Genomic DNA, 24,332 nt, shown 5'->3' with positions numbered 1-24,332 from the left:
AATACTTAAATACTTTAATACCAAATGGCCTTCCACCATACATATTTGTTGTCTAGTTACTTATTTCTTACGTATGTTAGTGTCACAGTATATATAATAGACTTAAGTTAAAATTGATCTTCCATTGTATATAGGTTAATTTTGAAGAAAAATATGCTCATCATGCTATTGAAAAACTTAGATTAAGGGTGTCTAACGGGCCGGGTTTAACCGTAACCGGACCGGCAATAACGCATACATGCAAAAATTATGATACTGGTCAATGTGCTTCTAAGTATGTTCTTATCCCTGAATTCAACTTCCGTCTTTTGAAACTAAGGAATATCCTTTTAAATTTGTGTGAAAATAATTTTTAGTATGTTTATATTTTACAAATATAATAAATAAAGTACAAGGACAAACATCCTAAATATTGAACTATATTTACCGCAATATATTTTCTTGCACGAACAACTGTATGTTGCACTTTCAGAGAGGGATATCAAGATCGATAACAATAGTTCTGGTTAAGGCAGAGCAACCAACGCATTAAAAAATATTGTCCTCAAAGAAGTGTCCGTTAAGATACCATCACATTAAATACTTTTAAGCTATAATATATAATTGTCTAGCTAACATGACAAAATTGATCATTTGTGTAAGTTTTGATGATGTTATTTTATTTTAAATTCATGTATTATGCTAATGTAATAATATTTTTCGGCATTTAGATGATTGTTGTATTATTATACATAAAATTTCTCTCATTAATTAAATTTTATTGTCCCTTCATATAAATAAATATTTAAATCATCACGTGCCATTATTAACGTGCAATGCACGTTTATAGATACTAGTGTATATATATATATATATATATATATATATATATATATATATATATATATATATATATATATAGTGTAATTTTCTGATGAAAGAATTGATACCCATTGAATACGTGTGACTTCGCTACTACTTATCATGATTAATTAATTAATTTAATAAGATGAGAATATATATTATTTATTTATAATTGAATGATAAAAATTTATATAAAAACACATATTATGCATCTAGTAATTCATCTGAATACGCCTATATGTTTTTAATCACCAGGAAAATCATGGCAGGTCCTAGGTAGGCATTTGGACATAAAAATTATAATTTTTGAAAAAAAGAAGTATTTAAAGTTAAGTTGAAAAATGGTATTTGAAATTTAAATTTATATTGGACATGAATTTCACTTGAAAAAATATTACAGTTTTGTGAGTGAGAAAAAAAGTTTTTCTGAAAATTTTAAAAAAATGGTCAAAACCACTTCTTGGTTTTTGAAAAACCCATTTTTAAAATTTTTTCAAAAACTTGCAAAATTTCATGGACAAACCCATTTTTGTAATTTCTTTTATGGACAAACAAGGCCTAAAAGAGCGGCTTGGGTGTGGGGGAAATATCAATGAAACAAAAAGAAATTGGGGTCAGAATACACTTATCCTAAAGAATAAGGACCTCACATTGTCAAATAATTTTACTTTTTGTACTGATGCACAATCTATTATTCTGTCCTTATTGATGTAGAAAATTTTCATTTCACTTCACTTCTCCTCTACTTTCTCTATCTCTGTAATTGAATCCTCATTTAATAAATCAGAATAAACAAAAGCTAGTCAAGTTTAGTCGGTGGCTCTCTTCGAACCCGAATCTCCGGCCACATTTCCTCCGGAAGTTAGTTTTCCGTTACCGGCGAGGCGGCGACCACAACACCTTCATCTAAGACTCAGGTCGAAGCTGAATCTCCGGCCACATTTCCACCGGAATGTCAGTTTTCCGTTACCGGCGAATACTCTGCCGTGAAAATATCTGCGCCTAACACTCAACGTAAAAGCCGAATCTCCGGCATCATTTGCTCCGGAATGTTAGTTTTACGTTTCCGGCGACCACTCTGCGGTGGGTAAAACACCTTCAGCTAACACTCAAGTTGTACCGTTGAGCTTTCTACGCTCATATATTTTGATACAGTGAAGCTTCTAGTGGAGCTCCAAGTGATTTTTCTGTTTCGGCTTCCTGCACTTTCTCCCGATCTCCTTTTTCTGAGGTAAATCCAATATTACTTTCTCTTTATTTTTTCCTTCTTTTTCCTTTTTGGCGTATTTTACCTTTTCAGAGGAGACCTTTTGTAGCTTTAATTTTTTTGATTTAATTCTTCATTATCTGTGTTTAATTCTATGATTCACGTCTTTGTACAGAAACTTACTGCTGCAAAATAGAGTAGCGTATAGGCTCTTTATTCTAGAATTTCTGCAATAGATGTTTATGCGTATTTGCTGCGACTGATCTGTATTGTTGAGTAAAACTACTGTTGAGTACTCTTCCAGTCTTTGCAAAAATTGAGTGCTTTTTATTTCATGGCATTTGGTTGAAGAACATTTTTGCAGAAAGTGAAATTTTCTTTGAAAAAACTCTTCTAACAAATTTTTGAACGAAATGCCACTACGACAATCAACTTAATCACTTGAGAGACTTCTGCACTATAGCTGAAGGGGTGCACTTTGAGTTTTGACCTTCTCCTGATCTGTTCAGCATGTTTCCTAATGTTTTTTTTTCTCTAGGTTAATTTGTCTGATCATTGGTCACTTATGTGTTATAGTAGCTTTATTTTTGTTTTTCCTGTGTTATTTCAATTTTACCTTTCATAGTTTCATGCGGTTGCTTTGTCTGATCATGCCTTTTGTTTCTTAAATTGTTTTCTGGCCAAATCTTCCCTCTTTTTTCTATTTGCATAGACAGGTATATACCTGTAAAAACATACTTTTATTCATATTGAACATATATGGCATGCCTATCTCTTTGTGTGAGGGGATGATTGATGCGCCCTTCGGGATTTATACTCTTCATTGCATGGTCTCAGGAATTAAGATGAATGGGTTTCAGAGTGGCAAGAGTCGCAATCACGATAAACCTTCTCCAGGATGCTTGGGACGAATGGTGAACCTTTTTGATTTAAATTCAGGGGTGCCAGGAAACAGGCTGCTTACAGATAAACCACATCGTGATGGTGAAACTCTATGCTAATTTCCTTTTTCTTCCGTCTCCCGTTATCATTGGCATGGATGCTGTTTCCGTGGAATATTGTCTCAAATTCTCTGTCCCATGAAATTATTGAGCATTGAAAACAACATAAACAGCTATAATAATTAGTTTATAGGAAAAACATCTTGATTTCAATTTGAGAGCACATGAGCTTGATTCTTCAAACTGCCCGCGGGCATGCCTTGATCTCATTTGATTTTATGCTACCTTTGGTTTTTGGTCCAGTAGTTTATGCCATACAACTATAAGGTTGAATCTGCATGTTGAGCTGGTCCAGCTTATTGCAGGTACTCTGTTGAGGAGCCAATCAGATGTGGTGAGGTTGTCGCTTTCTGAGGATCAAGTAGAAGAAAAAAAGGTACATATTCTATCTAGATGACATTTGTGCTGGTTTTCCGCAGAGTTTGGCTTAATACTAATGCTTATATATGGTGCATGCAGATTGTCTCAGATTTGAAGAGGACTAGTTCAAACAGGAAATCAAATGGAACACCAATAAAGATGCTTATAGCCCAAGAAATGTCCAAGGAAATAGACTCTAGTCATAATCCACCTAGTGTTGTTGCCAAGCTGATGGGGCTTGATGCTCTTCCTACTCAGAAATCTATTCCAGCTATAAGAAGTCATTTTGGAGGTCATTCACGGTGTCATACAGATTCCTCCTTCAGCTATTGCCAGCACGAAAATGAATCCTTGGTGGATGAAATGCAGCAAGAATTTCATCAATATCCTGAGCAGAATGAATATAAAGATGTTTATGAAGTTTGGCAGCACTCCCCAAAAATGAACTGTGTGAGAAGTAAATCCCCACAAAAGGCAAGACACAATGAAACTAGTTTTGACAAGAAGTCGGCTTTTGTTCGACAGAAGTTTATTGAAGCAAAATGTTTATCCATAGATGAACAACTTCGCCAGTCTAAGGAATTCCAAGATGCATTGGATGTCTTAAGTTCCAACACAGATCTGTTTCTCAAGTTTTTGCAAGAACCGAATCCAAAGTTCTCTCAGCATTTATATAATTTGCAGTCTATACCTCCTCCTCCTGAGACAAAGCGAATAACTGTTCTAAGACCATCGAAGATGGTTGATTGCAAATTTGGTGGATCAGTGAAGAAAAATGAGAAGGAGATAAACAGAGCCACCCATGTAGGTAAGGGAAACAGAGCCAAAAACCATATGGCATTTACCCCTCCTACAGCAAGTTGGAATATTGATGAAAATCATGCTCAACCTACACGGATAGTCGTGTTAAAACCAAGCATCGGTAAGACTCACAACTTAAGGGCTGCAAACTCTTCACCGTCTGCATCACCAAGAGTATCACAAGCTGAAACAAGTTTTGTGAACATGGAGGCTGATGAAGCTCAAGAATCAAGAGAAGTGGCAAAGGCTATCACACAGCAGATGCGAGTAAACATAGGTGGACATCAAAGGGATGAAACATTACTTTCTTCTGTATTTTCAAATGGCTACATTGGTGACGAAAGTTCATTTAATAAGTCTGAAAAAGAGTATGCAGCTGGAAATCTTAGTGATTCTGAAGTCATATCACCAGCTTCTAGACACTCATGGGAATACATAAATAGGTTTGGCAGTCCTTATTCTTGCTCTTCCATGAGCCGTGCTTCTTATTCTCCTGAATCTTCAGTTTCCAGAGAAGCCAAGAAGCGACTTTCTGAGAGATGGGCGATGGTGGCATCTAACGGGAGCTGTCAAGAACGAAGACCAATGAGGAGAAGCTCCAGCACTTTAGGCGAGATGCTTGCTCTCTCTGATATTAAGACGGCAGGAAGAATAGAGCAGGAAAGTAGCAAAGAAGATCCCCAGATTCCTAATTCCAACTCAGTGAGTAATTCCAAAGATGAATGTATCAACAAGTCGCCAAGGAATCTTTTGAGGTCCAAGTCTGTCCCTGTATCCTCCACTGCATTCGGTGCACAGTTGAATGTGGGTGCCCCAGATCATGTGACTGGAGAAAATGACCTTCCCAAGCAGACAACAAAGCCTAGAAGTACAAAATCATCACTGAAAGGGAAGGTCTCAAATCTTTTTTTCTCTAGGAACAAAAAGCCAAACAAAGACGAAGCTAAGTGTTCGCAGTCCAATGATGAATTGCAGTCAGGTGCAAAACCTTTACATTCTCTATCAAAAGTTGACAAATATAGTAGTGAATTCCATGATGATCCCGGGGTTGAGTCTTCAGCAACCGATCTTCGCCAATCATCATTCACACTGACTTGCGAAGATGTGGTTGGGAAGCAAGCCGCAACCTCCCCTGAGGTAAAGCAGTTATCTGATGTTTCTCCCTACTACATTGTTGCAAGTTGTTAGAAAATGGTTCATTTGCATTTTACATCACTATGACTTTTCTTTTCTATTTTTTTGTGGTAGCCATCTGCACACCTTTAGTGGAGTGCATTTACAATTTCTTGAATATTTTATTAGATTCTGTGACTTCTGTAAACAACTTTTTTTCCGATGTGTGAGAACTGTCCGACACTGGAGAACTCAAATAGCGTCAATATGACTGCTTAAGAAGTTGTTCAAGGTGGATTTATGGTATAATAATTTTGTAGGTTGCACTCTCTGAAGCAAGATCTTTGCGCGCTGGACACCCATGTGAAAACCAGGACCAACCAAGTCCTATATCAGTTTTGGAAACACCATTTGAAGAGGATAAACATCCAGCACATATATCAGCCGGTATCAAGCCGGACCGTCATGGTAAATGTCATCAACAATCCAACATGTTCTCTAGTTTCTTTCCTTAATATAAAACTAATTCTAACCCCCACCCCCTCCCATATCCCTTGTTTAAATCAAATTAGCAGGTACCGAGTTGTCTCTTCACCCTGTAAGGTCCAATTTGATCGATAAATCTCCTCCAATAGGATCAATTGCTCGTACATTGTCATGGGATGATTCCTGTGCAGATACAGCCAGTTCAGCTTGTGTAAGACCATCATCGTCCACTCAGCGGACGGAGGAAGTAGAACGTGAATGGTTCTCTTTTGTTCAAACACTACTAACCATGGCCGGCCTTGATGAAGTGCAATCTGTTGCTTTCTCGACCATGTGGCATTCTCCTGAAAGCCCTTTGGACCCATCACTCAGAGAAAAATACATTGATCTGAATGAGAAGGAGACATTACATGAGGCTAAGCGAAGGCAAAGGAGATCAACCCAAAAGCTCGTGTTCGATTGTGTAAATGCAGCTTTATTAGATATTGCAGGATATGGGCCTGACAACTGCCAAAGAGCCATACCTTATATTGGGGTCCATAATAATCAGCCAGAGGGAACTAGATTGATATTGGTGGACCAAGTGTGGGACCGGATGAAGGAATGGTTTTCTAGTGAGGTGAAATATCTCTCTTGTGATGCTGAGGACATAAACAGCCTGGTGATGGAGGGAATGGTGACGAAGGAGGTGATGGGGAAACGATGGCTTAAAAGTTTTATATTAGAATTAGACAATGTAGGGATGGAAATTGAAGGAAAGTTGCTTGAAGAGCTTGTGCATGAATCTGTCATTGAATTGGCAGGCAGGTAGATTGTGATGAATCTTGTCCACTTAATTCTTCTTTCTTTTAAGTTTTTTTTTCCTCGCGCAATTATATAACATTATTGTTTGTGTTTTATTGTATTTCCCAACAACCTTGCCCACCGCTAATTGTTTAATTTTGTCAAGTGTCTGCAAATCTTTACTAACTTCTATATCTGGAATTGTTTTGTACATTTTTGCTTTGACCCGATTATAGAAATAGAATGCAAGCGGTCCTATGGTTAACCATATGTACCTGAGACACAACTCCAGAGCACTTTAACTCTTCGCACAGAAAGAATCCTATCTTTGTGGTAGATAGATTTGTTCATGGTTCGGTTTGGGTCGATTTTTGCCTAAAAAGAAACCAAATTAAGTAAGTCGGTTTTTCAATTATTGGAACCAAACCAATTAAATCGGTTTTTTATCGATTCAGTTTTTGTTAGTTTTTCGGTTTTTTCTTAAATATGAGACATACACTACAAAACGCATATTCTGGCGACTACATTTTCAACGTAACACTATCAAACTAATTTCTCTTTGAGAAATCTATCATTTACCAAGATATATTGATGATAATTGACTCAAATAGTGATGAATAATTTAAGTACTCAATTAAAAATCGATTATTTTTAACATGAAATAAATTCTTGTGCTTAGCAAAAGAAAACTACCAATCAAACTAGAAGACAAAGAATTAGATTATTATAATAGCAAAGAACTAGACCAAAAATACAAATGACTAATATGTATCATAAAATTTTAGAAACTTTATATAAAAATATACATATATATATAGGTGTAATAATAAATTTTTATAGCTACTTTTATAGTCGGTTTGGTTCAATTTTTTTATTAAAATCAAAATCAAACCAAACCTAAAAAGTATCGATTTTTTTAGTCGATTTGATTCGATTTTCTATGAACACCCTAGTGGTAGATATTGGTGTTGTAAGTTTTGGAGTCGAGACACAAAAAAGGTGTTTTCTTTGTAAGCCACTCGAATATTCTTAGCTGGAAATGAAAAGTTGCTTGTTCGTATTACAGTACAATTTATAACCAGCTTGATGGAAATTTTTTACTAGCAGCCAAAACCGAAGCGAAAAGAGTGAAACAATCTCGTGACTGGCAGCTGAACAACTCTATTGACTACTCGTACACATATGAATTATTTCTTCTTTTGAAATCCCCAAAACTAGAAAGTAAAACGAAAGCAAACACGGACAAGATATGAGCAACAAAAAGATTTTTTTTCCCATGGTATGAACAGTTTTATGAAAATGACAGTAAACAAGCAAAGTTAAAATGGTCACATGCATACCAACTACCAAATATTTTTACTCTTTTCCTTTTTCATTTTTTACCTGGGTGGGGTGGTTCTGGAAATTGGGGAATGGGAGGGTTGAGACTTGACCGTTGCACCATTTAGATGCATATTGAAGCGGCGGAAAACATAAACCTACGTCTGATTCTTTTTTTTTTTCTCCTTCCCATACCTTAATCCGACATTTAAATCAAATTAATGGACACGTGGCATATGCCTCTCGTGCACTTTTTTTACTGACTACTATGCACAGCCATGTTCAAAAGCAGGATTCAAAGAGTCACAATTTAGAGTTAGTAAGATTCAAAACGAATATATCTTACTATTACATAGGCGAATGAAAGCATATAAATATATGGTTCAATTGAACTCAATATTTTGTACGTGACACATATCGTTTATCAGATAATCATTTTCAGAAATGCCTATGAATTTTACATGGAATAATTTTTTCTATAAAAAGAGATACGCACCCAAAACAACATTTGTTAGCAAAAGGTGAGATTCTTATCATTATTTTATTTTTAGTGTGCTTTTTCTTAGATTTAGTTCGTCAAAACCGTATCCTACTACAGAAAAGTAACATTTGTAAACAAATGTGCTAAACTAGATAAAAGTCTGAACCATAATTTTATATTTGGTTTTTCAATTACTTCCTCTCAGGTTTTCTGAGGACGAATGTGTATTTGGTTAGCACAGAAAATAAAAATGTATTTCCTTCCTTACTACCATGTGAAAAAAATGATTAAAATGTCAAAAATAAAACAAAAAAAGGCGTTGCTCCAACTGAATTCAGATTAGTGATATCCAGAGTAGAAAAATAAGCGTATCACTCTGTCTTGAAAAACCATATGCATGAGTCTCTTACACAATTGTTGCTACATTAGGATTAGAAAGAGATCAAATTTCAGTGACTCGGACTGAAAGTTCACACTGGCGAAGTGTTTCTCAATAAAAGAAAGAACACAATGTACTTAAATTTACATACTTCACATTCCAGCTTTGCAATATCTAAATCTGTATCTTTTCTGCAAACATATGTAGACTGCCTTTACATATTAAACAGAAAAGAAAAGAAAGGTCCAAAATTATGGAACACAATCACAGATCAAGTCTACACACTCTGCGCACGTTGCTAGTTTCTCTGCTCCATGAGATTCGGCGTCGTCTGTTTTTTGATTATCTTCATGATGGGTTTTGGTTTGGTATATGATGCCTAGCCTCTCCATCCAAATGATACTGGATGTCAAATGTCAACAATGTTTCAGAAATATAGATTGGTCTAGTGACAGCAATAACTACAGAGGGAATCAGTTGAAAATTCATAACCAGCCTTGTCCCACATAACAACCGTCTTGAAGAAAGCAGAAAAAGTTCAAATAAAGGATTCAGCTTGCAACAAATCAACTTAAGTTCACATGTTCCAATATTAAGAATCTCATTTATTACTTCAAAACACAAACAAGACAAAGGGCACAAAGTGGATAGTTGGACCACATACTGCTTTGGCCAAGAGGAGGACCACACAATCATAAGTTGCACATGTTGAAGGGAATATTACTCAACCACATCTAACTGCAGACTTTAATCGTATAATACGTCCAAAAATTCTGCCAAACTACCTTGACTAAATTTGCAATTCAGGTGCAATGCAACAAGTTTGTAGCACAAGCATCTCTTGTCATACAAGCAAAAAACTAAAAAGAATTTAAAGTGCAGATTAACTGAAATGAGAGTCCTTACGAACTCTCAAAAGCAAGCAAACTACCAACATGACATGATAAGGTGATCTCTTCAGTGAAATCAATATTATGTGCCAGACCAATCTCTTCAACACCCTCGAAAAACAGGTAAAATGAAACAGAACATAAGCAACCCTGACCTTCGCCTATTAGGGCTCCACCCACAGAGTGCACCTTTTCTAATTCAACCCCCCCAAAAAATGCATTTTAACCATTTAAACCTCGAAGCCTAGAGCTTATTTGACCAGACATTAAGCTATTACGCAAATTAAGATGCCCGCCTAAGTGTTACCCTTTAATATATTCCATTAGAAATGAATGCAAGATGACTCACATATATTATACATCTATAAAACATACCTTTTCCCTCATCCGTGAACTCCAGATGTCAGAATGGCCAACCCTCGCATCTGCTTTAGCTAAACCAGATGTTTGGCTTAAACGTGGATCAAGCAATGGCTCCCTTGTCCTTCCAATAGCATCATAATCTCCCTCAATATCATGGTTTATTCTATGATCACTAACCAAAGCTCTGAGAACAATTGCGAGAAGTAAGGAGGATGCCTGGAAATGATGGTAACAATAAGATTTTAGCACAACATGGACCATAGACCAAACAAAAGGTTAGAAGAAACTTTTCAATATTAGACCAATCGCAAGAGGACAAGCCGAAAACCACACGTGGCCTCACCTTCTATAGTATTTGTATTGGCCATGTTTTCATTCTTTTCCACCACTCATGCTCATAAGTTGATAACATACGAATTTCAGAATGTATCATACAAAAAGAGGGCTATTTACCAGAGAGTTTCACACTCTTGCCCAGTATTACAGAAATCATACAATCCGTAGAGCCCCCACCAGATTCTTTTATCTTCTTTCCTAGTTGCTCTGCCAAATTTAGATGCCCCTTTCACAAAATGCATAGTTTCTCCAGATAAATATAACATCATGAATGTTAACTTACAGTTTCAACAGTCACAATTCACATTCTAGCTATATCAAAACATGTCTTCAAATAACTTACACACTGGTAAATCCAAACTTTAAACACTTATGAGAAGCGTCACCTAATATGGATTAAGGGTATTCAATATAACATCTTGAATGTTAACTTACAGTTTCAACAGTCACAATTCACATTCTAGCTATATCAAAACATGTCTTCAAATAACTTACACACTGGTAAATCCAAACTTTAAACACTTATGAGAAGCGTCACCTAATATGGATTAAGGGTATTCAAAACAAACAAGGAATCACAAAATCTTACAAGACCTTCACGTTAAAAGAAAACTTGCCTGAATTATAATGACAGCAATGCCAATCCACTTGCAAACATCCATATTTTGTTCAATAAAGGTGCGCACGTTGTGTAGTTCTCCAGTTGGGTCCCTTGGAAGATCCTAGGAAGAGAGTAAACAGGTGTCCTAATTTGAACTTTTAACAGGTAAACTAGGATAGAACCTCGAAACCATGAAAAGAGCAGATCTGAAAAAAAGGTTTACCTTCTCCCATTGACGATCAAGTGCAATAAATACAACCAGACTTATTTCCACGAGCACAAAAGCCGTCATAAGCAGAGAGTACTAGTATTTTTAAGTAGTCAAGGCTAACAGTCAATCAGTAATAGCTGTTTATATCAATTCATCAATTATCACTTAATTCAAGATATGAAACTGGCAATGAGAAGATATATAATGATGTGCAGTGAAAAACCTTTATTTTTTTCCTTTTCATTTTTCATTTGCTCACTGTATGAAGCAGGACGACAACACGACATACTAGAAATTAGGAAACAAACTTCACGATTATCATATTATTTACTTCCAGTGAGTCTACCAATCCGCTTTTTCCTAAAGAGTGATTCAAGTTCCTTTCCTTCAAATAATAAGGTAAAGGAAAGCTTTTGGTGTGAGTTTATTCAGTGCCCTTCCCTTTTGATTTGTTTTTTGAAGCAAGCAGACAATATCAACAAATCCAAACCAAACAGATTTTAACAGTAAGTGAGAAGGCAGAAATTCCTGCGATAGTTAGAACTGACAACCCAACAGCTCCATTTACAGAGATCACATTATACATTTAAATGATTCACAACTTTAGTTTTCTATTTTTGCAAAAATATCCCTTTCATCATATCCCCTACTGAATTAAAATTGAGACATAGTTGGTTATCCAATCGACTGATTGATTGATCCCTTTCATCATATACTCTGAGGCAACATATAAACATATTAATAGACAGCAACCCTAACAGAGCTGAATGTGTTTACTTTACACTTCTAGGTAACTTATCATTTTCCTTATTAAGCATTCCAGACAACAACATAACAGTCATTATATAGTAGAAACATAAACAAAGGAAGCAGTAGAACAGAAAAGACAAAGAAGGATACAAAGCAAAGGAAACATCCATTAACAGCTTCAGCACCAACATGCCCAATACAAGTGATACAACATAAGATTACACCAATTCCCATGAATGCATATAAAAACCTGAACAAACAAAAATAGCAACATCTCAATAACTAATCATATCGCCAAAAGAAAAAAATGAAAATACGAAAAGAAACAATACCATGGAGTTGGAAGCGAATGTTTATTCAACATAATTGAGCCGAAATTGGAGGACTCGGAGTCAAGATTAGGAGGAAGGAAATTATTGTGGTGTTGCCAATGGTTAAGCATATAAGCAGAGTAAATAATAATGGAGACACCTATGAAGGTTTGTAAGAAATTGAGGAATTTCAGCAGAAATGCTACCAAGCCTTGACAACATGGCGTTCCCATTCCGAGATTTTTCTTCTATGATTCTACACAGAAAACCCTCATATTTTTTCTCAAAACAATTGTAGAATTGTGCTCTGTGATCTATTCTGCTTCTGTGTATTTTTGGTCAAGCAAAAACTGTGGATGATGATGATTGAGCTGGCAAAACCTTCTTTGTTTTTTACTTTTTGTTTCTTTCTTTTCAGGGAAGCAAAATAAAATAATTGGGCTAGTGCTTGCAAACAATGCAGATATACTCGATATTTGGGTCACATTTAAATTTATATTCGTACCCATAAAAATTTACTCCATCCGTTTCAATTTATGTGAACCTATTTTTTTTTTAATCCGTATAAAAAAGAATGACATTTTTCCTTATTTAAAAATAATTTACCTTTATCTAATGATTTACAACCACACAAAATATATGTGCCTCATTCTATACCACAAGTTCAAAAATCTTCTCTCTTTTCTTAAATTCCGTACCGAGTCAAATATGTTCACATAAATTGAAACTGAGGGAGTATAATTTTTTTACTTTGGAATAGACTTAAGACATTCTAAGAGCCCGTTTGGACGCAAGAAATTTTTCTCTTTTTACCAAATTTTTTTTATTTTTTTTTCAAAATCAACGTTTGAGAAAATTGAAAATTTGCGAAAATTTTAAAAACTTCAAAAAAATATTTTTCAAAATTTTCACTCACAAAATTTTAAAAACAACTCAAAATTGTATTCATGTCCAAATACAACTCTAAATTTCAAATACCATTTTCACTTTGAAAATTTTTTTCCCCCTATTTTAGAATTTTACAATTCTTATGTCCAAACGCCCACTAAAAATTCGCGTCTGAAGTAAAAAAATTCCGGTAAATTTCACATATGAAGTTCTCCTCCTAGCAGTGCCAGGTTTAGACGCGATGTTACAAATTTTGGATAATGTTCATATTTGAAGATCTCCTCCTAACAATACAAACTTCAGATGTGGAGTTACATTTTGGGTAATGTTCGCATATGAATTTCTTCCTTTGCAATACAAACTTTAAACAATTGCGTCTTGAAAATGTAAACTAAGACTAATTAGACTTTACGGTCAAATTTTTGCATGAACTTTAGGGCGAAATAGTTTGAAGTGCAAAAATTATACTTAAGACTAATTAGTTAAAGTCAAGGTAAATATTTACATGCACTTAAGACTAATTAGTCTAAGGCACAAATTGCCCAAAAATAAAAATTTATTTTTCGAATTTCAACAATTCAACAAATAATATAAAATCAAATTTACTCCAAATGAACTCAAATTTGAAACATAACTTTCAAATATCATAAAGAATAAACTCCAATTATTAATCTATCAAAATAACAAAAAATCTATTGCAACTAACGAGAAGAAGGAGAAGAAACCCTAAGCAGCAACCAAAAAGGGGCACCATAGCAGCTCACTACCGTTAAAACATCTTAAAACATGCTTACAAATATCATGTAAATCTACTGTCACCTCTATTTTTACAACAACTAAGGAGGTGGATGAAGAGAACGAGGAGGAAGAGGAACACGTGAAAAGAAGCAGTTTGTCTGAAGTTATCTTACGTTGGGTACTAATTATTTTTTTGGGATTTTTACCTTCCTATACATTATTTGAAACCTTATTACTCTCCCTACTCAAGTTTCAATTTAATTACATGGTCATATATAATTTACCAATTATATACAAATAAGTTTTAAATGAGTATCCCTTTATATTAGGAATTAAATAAAGAATATCAGTTATTTCCTTATTTTTTTTATACTTGCCCACTCTCTCTCTCCGTCTCTCTCTCTGTCTCTATCTCTCATTCTCTCTCTTCGTCTCTCTACTCTCCCTCTCTATTTTCCCCCACAAATTTTCTTCATTTGATGTTCTCTGTTTTTTATGCTTTCTTGTTGTATAGAGTTTTAATGGAATTCATCAATGGATTTCAATCATTTTAACTTTAGCAATTTTCTTTTATGTTGCACAATCGGTGTTCAAATTGAAATTGTCAATCAATAAATTTTGAAGATGTTTGACTCTCCACCATTGATAGCCATTAAAAAGCTTTAAAACTTTAAAATCGAATTTGAGTTTTCAAAAATCATTATTTGTTTGGATTGGGTGTTGTTGCAAACAATTGGAAATATTGTTTGGAGTTTATATCTCAATTTTGAGGGTGTTTTGGTGAAGATTAGACTTGATTTTGCCTGAATTTCAGATTGAAACTCGTCGTCGAAGAAGAAGAAGAAGAAGAAGAAGAAGAAGAAGAAGAAGAAGAAGAAGAAGAAGAAGAAGAAGAAGAAGAAGAACACATGACATACAATATACCTACGAAATTGTAGTAAAATTGTATTATAATTGTATTTAAATTATATTCTGTAGTAGTTATATATATATTTTATTTGAATGTTGTATGAAAGTTGAAAAATAGTTGTATAATGTATGAATCGTTGTATAAAATTTATATTTAAGTTACTATCTTTTTACATAAAGTTGTTGATATGTATCAAAATTGTATTAAGAGAGTAAGTTTTGATTGTAATTTTAGAGAGTAAGAAGCACACACCACATACAAAATATATACAAATCAGATATAAAATATATACAAATCAGATACAAAATACATACTGTATAAAATTTATATAAAAATTGTATTTAGGTTGTATGATATTGTAGTTGTATTTAATTGGGTAGAAACAATGTATGAAAGTTGTAGATAAGTTGTAAATAAATTGTATAATATATAATTAGTTGTATGAAATTTATTTTTACTATGTATGTTGTTGTAGATATTCAAATTTACATTAAATTTGTACGAAATTTATTTTTAATTTGTATATTTATGTATCGTATATTGTTCTTTTCTCAGTTGATTTATTAAGGAAAGAAAAGTAGAGAATGAATTGCTGGCTTCTACCTGTTCCAGGAGACACCAAGAATGGGAATGCGACAAATCTTCATTAAAGCCAATTTTAATTTTTAGGCAAAGTTGTGGGATATATAGTTCAAGTTTAAGTATTTATTAACAAGATTACAACCACATTACTAAGGTCTATGATAAGGTGTCTCTTGGTATAAATATCATATACACTGTAGCCACAAAATTTGCCACATTCTTTGTTACTATTCTCGTATTCTTTTTCTTTAGCATAAGATAGGTCTGGAAGTTTGCATTTGAAGTAGGGGAGAAGCTATATTAGCAGATGACTGTTGGGTAGATTTGGAGATAGCACTCCAAAGCTCCCAGACTTCTTAACTATTCAAATATTGGGCTAAACACCTCTAGGAAGACTCCAATAGGAACTGAAGCACCGGATTATGTCACAACCATCGATTGGAGAAGAGAGAAAATATAGGCTGAGTGATGAAGAACAAGCATAACGAGAGGAGAGAAAAAAGGAAAAGAGTGTAACTAAATCCTTTGATTGAAGGCACTAATAATGGATTGAGAGCCTTTTAAGGTGAAATGTATATAATTTGTAAGTAATCCTTATTTAGGACGGGTAATATACAAAATTAAAATAATTTTGATAAATAAATTTTAAATATCGTATAGAAACGAAAAAATCTCAACATAGGAATATATTTTAGAAGTGATTACAAATTAAATTTGGGGGAAGCCGGGGAAGGGACCAAATAAGGCGGCCCATAGAATTTTATATTTTATCCGATCCTTTCAAAATTGAAACCAAGTCTATATTTCTTGCATGAAAGATTACTTATGCCAGAAAATAAAAGGACCAAGATCCCTCGTGAATATAAAACATAATTCGTACATAGTAATTAGCTCAATCCATATGAATTCACTTAAAGCTTTACATAATTATGACCAACAATTTTATTAAAAAATGAAACTCATTCATCGAAGTCCTAATACAACAATAGCAATAGTCCCAATATATTTCCATAAGTGGGGTCTGGGGAGGGTAGCATATATGCATATCTTACTCCTACCTAGTAAAAATAGAGAGATTATTTCCTATACACCCTCGACTCAGAAAGGTGAAGAAGAAGAAGAAAGAAAGAAAAGGAAGAGAGAAGAAAAAGAGGAAGAAAAGAATAAGAGACAACATGGAGTAGTAGAAATCTATGAATCAGAAAATATGAGAATATAGGACAGCCAGAGTGAAATTGGAGAATACAAGAATAATACTAATACTACTGGTATGGAAAAGAAATACGTCCCTACTAACCATCTACCCTAATTCTCGATCTCCACACCCTCCTATCAAGGGCTATGTTCTCAGTAAGCTGGAGCAGCACTATGTCCTACCTAATCACCTCTCTCCACTACTTGTTTGTCCTACCTCGACCTCTTCTCTGACCCGCCATGGCCAATCTTTCATACCTCCTAACAGGAGCATCAATGCTTCTCCTCTTAACGTGCCCGAACCATCTCAACCTTGACTCCCGCTCTTGTCCTCCATAGAAGCCACTCATACTGTGTCCTGAATAACTTTATTCCTAATCTTATCTCTCATGGTACATCCACTCATCTATCTCAACATTCTCATTTTCGCTACTTTCATCTTCTGCACGTGAAAGTTCTTGACTGACCAACACTCAGTCCCATACAACATCGTCGGTCTAACCACTACTTTATAGAATTTATCCTTAAGTCTTGGCGGCATATTCTTATCATATAGAATACATGATGCAAGCCTCCATTTCATCCATCCCGCTCTAATGTAATGTGCGACATTCTCGTCAACCTCCACGTTACCTTAGATTATAGACCCGAGATACTTGAAACTACCTCTCTTGGGGATAAATTGAGTATCAAGCTTCACATCCACACCTGCTTCATGAGTCCGGTCACTGAATTTGCACTCCAAGAATTCTATTTTTGTTCTACTCAACTTGAAACCTTTAGACTCCAAGGTCTGTCTACAAACCTCCAACCTTACGTTAACCCTGCCTGGTGTCTCGTCGATAAACACTATGTCATCAACAAATAAAATGTACCTCCCCTTGGATGTGTTGCGTCAGCATGTCCATCGCCAAGACAAATAAAAATGGACTAAGAGTCGATCCCTGGTGTATCCCCATCATAACTAGGAAGTATTTCGAGTCACCTCCCATGGTCATTACTGGAGTCTTAACACAATTATACATATCCTTACTCATCCTAGTGTACACTACTGGAATGCCGGTGACCTCTAAAAACCTCTACTGAACCTCCATCGAGACTTTATCGTACGTTTTTGCAAGGTCAATGAATACCATATGCAATTCCTTCTTCCTTCATATACTGCTCTACTAATCTCCTCACCAAATGAATATCTTCCGTAGTCGAATGCCTCGGCATAAATCCGAACTGGTTCTCGGAAATAGACACGCTCCTCCCTCACCCTGACTTCCACCGCCCTCTCCCAAACTCTCATAGTGTGACTCAATAGCTTTATACACCTATAGTTGTTGCAATTTTAGATATCACCATTGTTCTTGTACAGCACGACCATCGTACTCCACCTTCATTCTTCGAGCATCTTTTTCATCTTAAAAATGACATTAAACAACCCAGTGATCCACTCCAAGCCTGCTCAGCTTGCATTCTTTCAAAATTCTACCAAAATTTCATCTGGCTCCATCGCTCTGCCCCTACTCATCTTACCTACCGCTCCCTTCACCTCCTCTACCTTAATATGCCTACAAAACCCAAATTCACGCTGACTCTCAGAGTGCTCTAACTTACCCAGCACAATATTTCTACCCCCTTCCTCGTTCAACTGTTTATGGAAGTATGTCTGCCATCTTTGTATAATATGTGCCTCTTCCATCAACAACAATAATAAAAGTAGAAAATAAAAGACAAAAGTAATGAAAAACTGACTTGTAATTATGAAGCTAGAAGGTACATATTTGATGATTACAACCTTTTACCAGAAGTTCAGGCACATATGGCTGAAATTCAGTCATTTTTTTCTCAACTTTAATGATATGTGGTTCAATCATTTTTTTCGACTTCTGTTATTTTCTTTGAAGTTCATGCATTTTTGCTTGGAGTTAGGCTATGTAATAATCCGACCAGTCGTTTTGAGCTTTAAGGTTTTGTTCAGTGGTTCCAGGTCTTGAGTGGATTCATATTGTATATTATGACTTGCGTGCATGATCGGATTTGATTTTCGGATGTTTCTGAGTGTATTTGGATGAGTTATTCTCACTTTAGAAGTTTAAGTTAAAAATGTTAACCGAGATTTGATATTTGTGAAAATGACATCGAAATGGTATTTTGACAACTCTGGTAGGTTCGTATCATAATTATAGACTTGGACGTATGCCTGAAATTGAATTCGGAGGTCCCTAGGTTGATTTGGTTTATTTTGCCGAAAGTTGGCAATTTAAAGGCTTAGAATTATAATAAGTTTGACCGTAAATTGACTTCATAGCTATCGTGTTTGGATTTTTTTTCGGGACTTGGAATAGGTCCATTTTGCTATTTTAAACTTGTATGCAAAGTTTGGCGTCATTCCGAGTTGATTTGATAGGAATCGAACATGCGATTGTATTTTTAGAAGTTTTTGAGTTTCATTGTAGATTTCATGTGTTTTGAGGTCCGATTCTTGGTTTTGAATGTTATTTTTGTATTTTAATCGTGCGAGTGAGTTCGTATTATATTTTTAGATTTGTGTTGATATTTGTTTTGAAGCCCCGAAGGCTCATGTGAGTTTCAGACGCATTTCAGAGTGTTTGAAAGAATTTTAGTTTTGTTGGTTTTGAACAAGTGTTGCAGGTCTCGCAAATGCGAGAATTTGTTCCCGTTTGTGACACTCGCATTTGCAATAATGGATGGGGTCTACTAGATTCGCATTTGCGAACATTTTGTTCACTTTGCGAAGGGGATATGGGCTAGGCAGTGATCGCAATTGCGATCATTAGGTCACTTTTGGGATATGTTCAACCTTCGCATTTGCGACATCAACAAGGGTGTGAGAAGTGTCACTTTTGTTATCATTCTTCGCATTTGCGAATGCCAGGTCACATTTGCGATACCTGCGACTGAACATAAAAGTTGCGGGACGTGATTTTAGTCTCATTTTCATAGCTTTAAAACCTAGACTCGGTAGGAGAAAATTTTAAAGAGGGCTTTTCACATACAATTATTGAGTATGTGATTTTGATCAATTTAAAACTATTTTACATGATTATATATGAGATTTAACATCAAATTTGTGAGAATTAAAGGGAAATTTTGAGAAATTTTGTCTATGTTTTGAAAAATAAGAATTTGAATTTTGAGAGTCGATTTGGACTCGGATTTTAAAATAAAATACATATATGGACTCGTGGAGTTATGGGTAGTCGGAATCTACCCTTGAACTCAGGTTTTGACTGGACAAGCCCGGGGTTGACTTTTGAGGAATTGTGCAAAGTCATAGCTTTATTTATTGAAATTGATTTCTCTTGCATTATTTGATATTATTAAGTCGATTTTGGTTATATTTGATCTGAGCGGAGGTTAATTGTAAAGAAAAATCTATTTTTGAGTATTGATTGAGGGCTTTTGAGGTAAGTATCTTGCCTAACTTTGTGTGGGCAAATTACCCCGTAGGGAATGGTTTGTGTGCACTATTTGAACTACGTGAAAGACGTGTACTCGAGGTGACGAGTGTGTACACGGTCTTATATGTGGAAATTTGACCGGTTTAGACTCTTAGGTTTCTTATGCACACTAAATTGAAGTTGCTCTATCATGTTATGTCCTCCATTGTTAAATTCACTCTTATATGCCTTATTTGAAGTTGTTGGTTCATGTTCTATCTTTTATTGCCAAATATACTCATTAATTGGAGTTGTTGCCTATTTATTGTCATGTTATCTCTTTCATTCTTGATTTATTCTAAATTAAAATCATTGTTACATGTTATCTCTTTCATAGTTGATTTATGCTCATTTGAAATCGTTGTTACATGTTATCTCTTCCATAGTTGATTATTCTTATTTGAAGTCGATGTTACATGTTATCTCTATTATTGTTGAACTACTCTTACTTGAATTCGTTATTACTTGTTATGTCTTTTATTGTTGAGCTTATCCTTCTATTTCATTGTATTGTTGTACTTCTTGTGTTGATTTACTTGTTGTACCCTCGTGTTATTATTTTTCTCATTGTACTTGGTGTTCTTGATCCATGGGCTATGTGTGGTTATAGTATTGGAGTTGTTGCTATGGAAACGGTGTGGTATATGAGCACATATTATAACGACCCGACCGATCGTATTGAGCTCTAGCGCTTCGTTCGACGGTTTGAGGCCTTGAGTATCTTCACTTTATGTATTATGACTTGTACGTATAGTCGAATTTGAATTTCGGAAAGTTCGAAGTTGATTTGGAAGGAAAATTCTCAAGTCGGAAGATTTAAGTTGAAGAAGTTGATCAAAGTTTGAATTTTGAGTAAACGGCCTCAAAATTAGGATTTGAAGATTTCAATAGGTTCGTGTGATAATTTTGGACTTGGACGTATGCTCGGGTTAAGAATCAGATAGTCTAGAAGCATTTCGGCGCTTGTTGTGAAAAGTTGGCATTTAAAGGTTTGGAATTTTCCTAAGTTTGACCATGGTTTGGCTTTAAGGCTAGGTTCGTATTTTGGGCTCGGGACTTGGAATAGGTCCGTTTCATCATTTGAAACTTGCCTACAAAATTTGGTATCATTTGGAGTTGATTTAATGTGGTTCAGACGTTTGGCTGCAATTCTAGAAGTTTTTGAAGTTCATTGTGATTTTTCATGTGTTTTGGCATCCGATTCGTGATTCTAGAGGTTATTTTGGTGTTTTGATTGCACGAGTAAGTTCGTGTTATGCTTTTGAACTTGTGTAGATGTTTGATTTAGAGCCCCGAGGGCTCGGATGAGTTTTGGACACCTTCCAGAGGAGTGGTAGAGGTTCAACAGGTTCTGATGCTATGTTCTCGCATTTGCGATGTCCATATTTGCGAGATCATTCTCACTTTTGCGAAGATGGGCTGGGACAGAGGAGTTCACATTTGTGAACAATTTAATCGCATTTGCGATTGAAGCAGCTTCCGCATTTGCAATACAGTTGTCACTTTTGCGAAGTCTCTGAGCTCGCATTTGCGAGACTTGTGTCGCATTTGCGACTTGGGCAGAATTGGTCAGGCTTCGCATTTGCGACGCCATTGTCGCATTTGTGAGCCTCATATCGCAAATGCAACTTCTGAGGCTGGTATTAAGACTTTTATTTCGGGGCTTAGCCCATTCCTCTCATATTTTTACTTGGTTGGGCTTTTTTTGGAAGAAAACCTAGAAATAGTATTTTTTTGATTTTGACCACGAAATTGGACACGAAATTGAGAATAGATCATATATTTGAGTTTGTGGCATTATGGGTAAAGTTTATCTTCAAAAATTTTTGGAATCCAGGCACGTGGGCCCGAGGGTTGACTTTATTTACTTTTCAAGCGGAGTTGGGAATTGTTATAAATTAATTAATTATGAGTATTGGAGTATATTGTTATTGGTTTGCATGTTGTTTGACTAGTTTCAGATCGTTTGGCATTGAATTGAGGAGTTTGAGAGGTTTTGGAGCCGTTTATTGGAATTTCGGAGCGTGATAAGTCTCCTGTCTAATCTTGTGAGGGAAAATTTACCCCGTAGGTATTATACTTATTACATGCTATATGTTATGGGAGCTATGCATGTATGAGGTGACGAGTATCCGTGCGTATACTAGAGTTCATGATAATGTCCGGGTGGACTTAGATTCAAGCCATCCTTTAATTGTACTAATTGAGTTATTCTTGCATGTTTAATTACTTTATTTCGCATTACGACCTGAGACTAGACTTGCAAATAGTAATGGACTTGCTATTTTAGATATTTGACGAGCTACTTGATTAGCCGTGGAAAATTGTGCTTCCCTTACGAATTTCTTCCGCATTGTGCGTATTTATCGAAAAGATTCCTTAAATTTCATAACTCATACGTATATTCATGAGTGGGGTCAAGGACCTGTTAAATCTTCTTATTCTAATGGGATCGGGCCGTTCGCCTCGCCAGGATTATTGTAATACACTCTTGGATCGGGCTGTTCGCTTTGGCAGGATTATTGTAATACACTCTTATAGGATCGAGCCGTTCGCCTCGGTAGGATATTGTATCATACTCTTATGGGATCGGGCCGTTTGCCTCGACAGTATCACATATCATATTCTTATGGTATCGAGTCGTTCGCCTAGGCAAGATTATGTATCACACTCTTATGGGATCGGGTTGTTAGTCTCGGCAGTTCTATGAAACACTCTTATAAGATCGGTCCGCTCGTCTCGGTAGAATCGTGCGAACATACTCATGAGTTTCCTGACTTGAGATGTGACCATTGATTTGGTATTGATCATTATGTATTCCATTTGAGGAGGTATCTAATAATTGATGACTTTGTGTTGATTGTTCAGCTGAGACCGTATTATTTGCCTATATCTGTACTCATTGCTTACTTACCATGTTTCATATTTATCTACTTTATTATATTTTGATTTACTGGACCACTAGTAAGTGTCAATATCGACCTCTTGTCACAACCTCTTCAGGGTTATGCTAGATACTTATTGGGTACGCGTTGATTTATGTACTCATGCTGCACTTCTGCACTAAATGTGTAGGAATCTGACAAGTTCATTTGGTGGTCACTTGGGCGTGTAGGCGTAGCTGCCGAGGGGACTTTATGGTAAGCTGCATTCCATGCCACGATTTAGAGCACATATAGTCTCCATCATAATTATTTACTTTATTTTGTCTATCTTGTATTCCAGATAGATGTTGTATTGTTATTATACTTTCTAGTAGATTCTCATGCACTTGTGATACCGGGTTTTGGAATTTTCTAGTGGATGTTCATTATTGTAGTTCACGTTATTATTATCATTTCACCTTATGATTCATTTACATTCGGAATTTGGTAAAGAAAAACACATGTTTCTATGAGTGTCAACTTTTATTCTATTTATTTAATAAAATTCCTGAATTAAAAAAAAAATTAAAATGGATAAATATTTGGATGGTTCACCATTGTCTTGCCTAACGGCGACATTGGGCGCCATCATGGCCTATAGTAGATTTTGGATCGTGACAGCTTGGTATCAGAGCACTAGGTTCACTTAGGTCTCATGAGTCACGAGGAAGTCTAGTAGAGTCTTGCGGATCAGTACAGAGACGTCCGTACTTATCTTCGAGAGGCTACTTGGCTGTTAGGAACTTTCATTCCTTGATTCCTAATCGTGCGATTTGATTTCGTTGAAGCTTATGCTTTCAATTCCTTCCTACTCATTCGTACGCGACGTTAGGTATTTGTTGTCGTTGAGCACCGATGGGTTGTGAAGATGCTACAGATGCGGTGCATGATCCTTTTTCCTATGAATACGGGCGAACCATTATCATCACCTTGTGGAGGAGTGTTCTATCATTTCAGCCCAGTATTAGTATTGCTTATAGTCGAGATTTGATATTTCCAAATTTGGTGGAATTCTCGTTAATATTGTGGTGTCGCCGTCCTTGATTGATTGTATTGAGGCTCATCGGCATGTTGGTCTTCATTTGTTTGCCTCTGGGCACGATGTTGTGAGTTGGAACCTAAGAGGAAGTTATCAAAGATGGCTATGTGTTGCAACTTCAGGATCAAATTGGCATTTCTAGTGTTGATGGTTCGAGGGAGATGATCCCTGAGGTGGTCTCTATGCTTAGGAATTTTGAATGTGACGAGAAGGGCTTGATTGGAATGTAGGAAAAATGAGTATTCGAATATTGTTTTGGATGCAATACGGCTTCGAGTTTCAGACACATTGTTGGACCTTTGGGTGATGTTAGTGAATGAAAGGATTCTTACGGCTGGCGGATCAGTGTAAACCCAGGGAGATTAATTG

The 24,332-nt window shown here is 35.7% G+C and overlaps 2 protein-coding genes across 3 annotated transcripts; one reads left to right on the top strand and one right to left on the bottom strand.

The window, feature by feature from the left end:
- The first annotated feature begins 1,470 nt into the window (after positions 1 to 1,470).
- On the top strand, positions 1,471 to 6,803 carry LOC107784909 (uncharacterized). Of its 2 annotated transcripts, none has more exons than XM_016606107.2 (6): positions 1,471 to 2,074; positions 2,888 to 3,034; positions 3,357 to 3,427; positions 3,511 to 5,349; positions 5,646 to 5,793; positions 5,901 to 6,803. In XM_016606107.2, the coding sequence occupies exons 2-6, from the start codon at positions 2,896 to 2,898 to the stop codon at positions 6,620 to 6,622; spliced, it is 2,919 nt and encodes a 972-aa protein (XP_016461593.1). In that variant the 5' UTR covers positions 1,471 to 2,074; positions 2,888 to 2,895; the 3' UTR covers positions 6,623 to 6,803. The 2 variants fall into 2 exon arrangements, with proteins under 2 accessions (XP_016461593.1, XP_016461592.1); XM_016606106.2 differs by having other exon boundaries at positions 1,519 to 2,074; positions 5,898 to 6,803.
- Positions 6,804 to 8,752: 1,949 nt separating this feature from the next.
- LOC107784910 (tetraspanin-20) lies at positions 8,753 to 12,608 on the bottom strand. The gene is made up of 6 exons (XM_016606108.2): positions 12,258 to 12,608; positions 12,076 to 12,175; positions 11,188 to 11,268; positions 10,981 to 11,085; positions 10,040 to 10,243; positions 8,753 to 9,176 (listed from the first exon to the last, which is right to left on the bottom strand). Exons 1-6 carry the CDS (start codon positions 12,467 to 12,469, stop codon positions 9,123 to 9,125), a joined length of 756 nt encoding a protein of 251 aa, XP_016461594.1. The 5' UTR covers positions 12,470 to 12,608; the 3' UTR covers positions 8,753 to 9,122.
- Positions 12,609 to 24,332: the final 11,724 nt, after the last annotated feature.

This window comes from Nicotiana tabacum, chromosome 19 (assembly GCF_000715075.1).
Source record: "Nicotiana tabacum cultivar K326 chromosome 19, ASM71507v2, whole genome shotgun sequence".
NCBI lineage: Eukaryota > Viridiplantae > Streptophyta > Magnoliopsida > Solanales > Solanaceae > Nicotiana > Nicotiana tabacum.
This window is presented reverse-complemented; position numbering and strand designations above follow the sequence as displayed.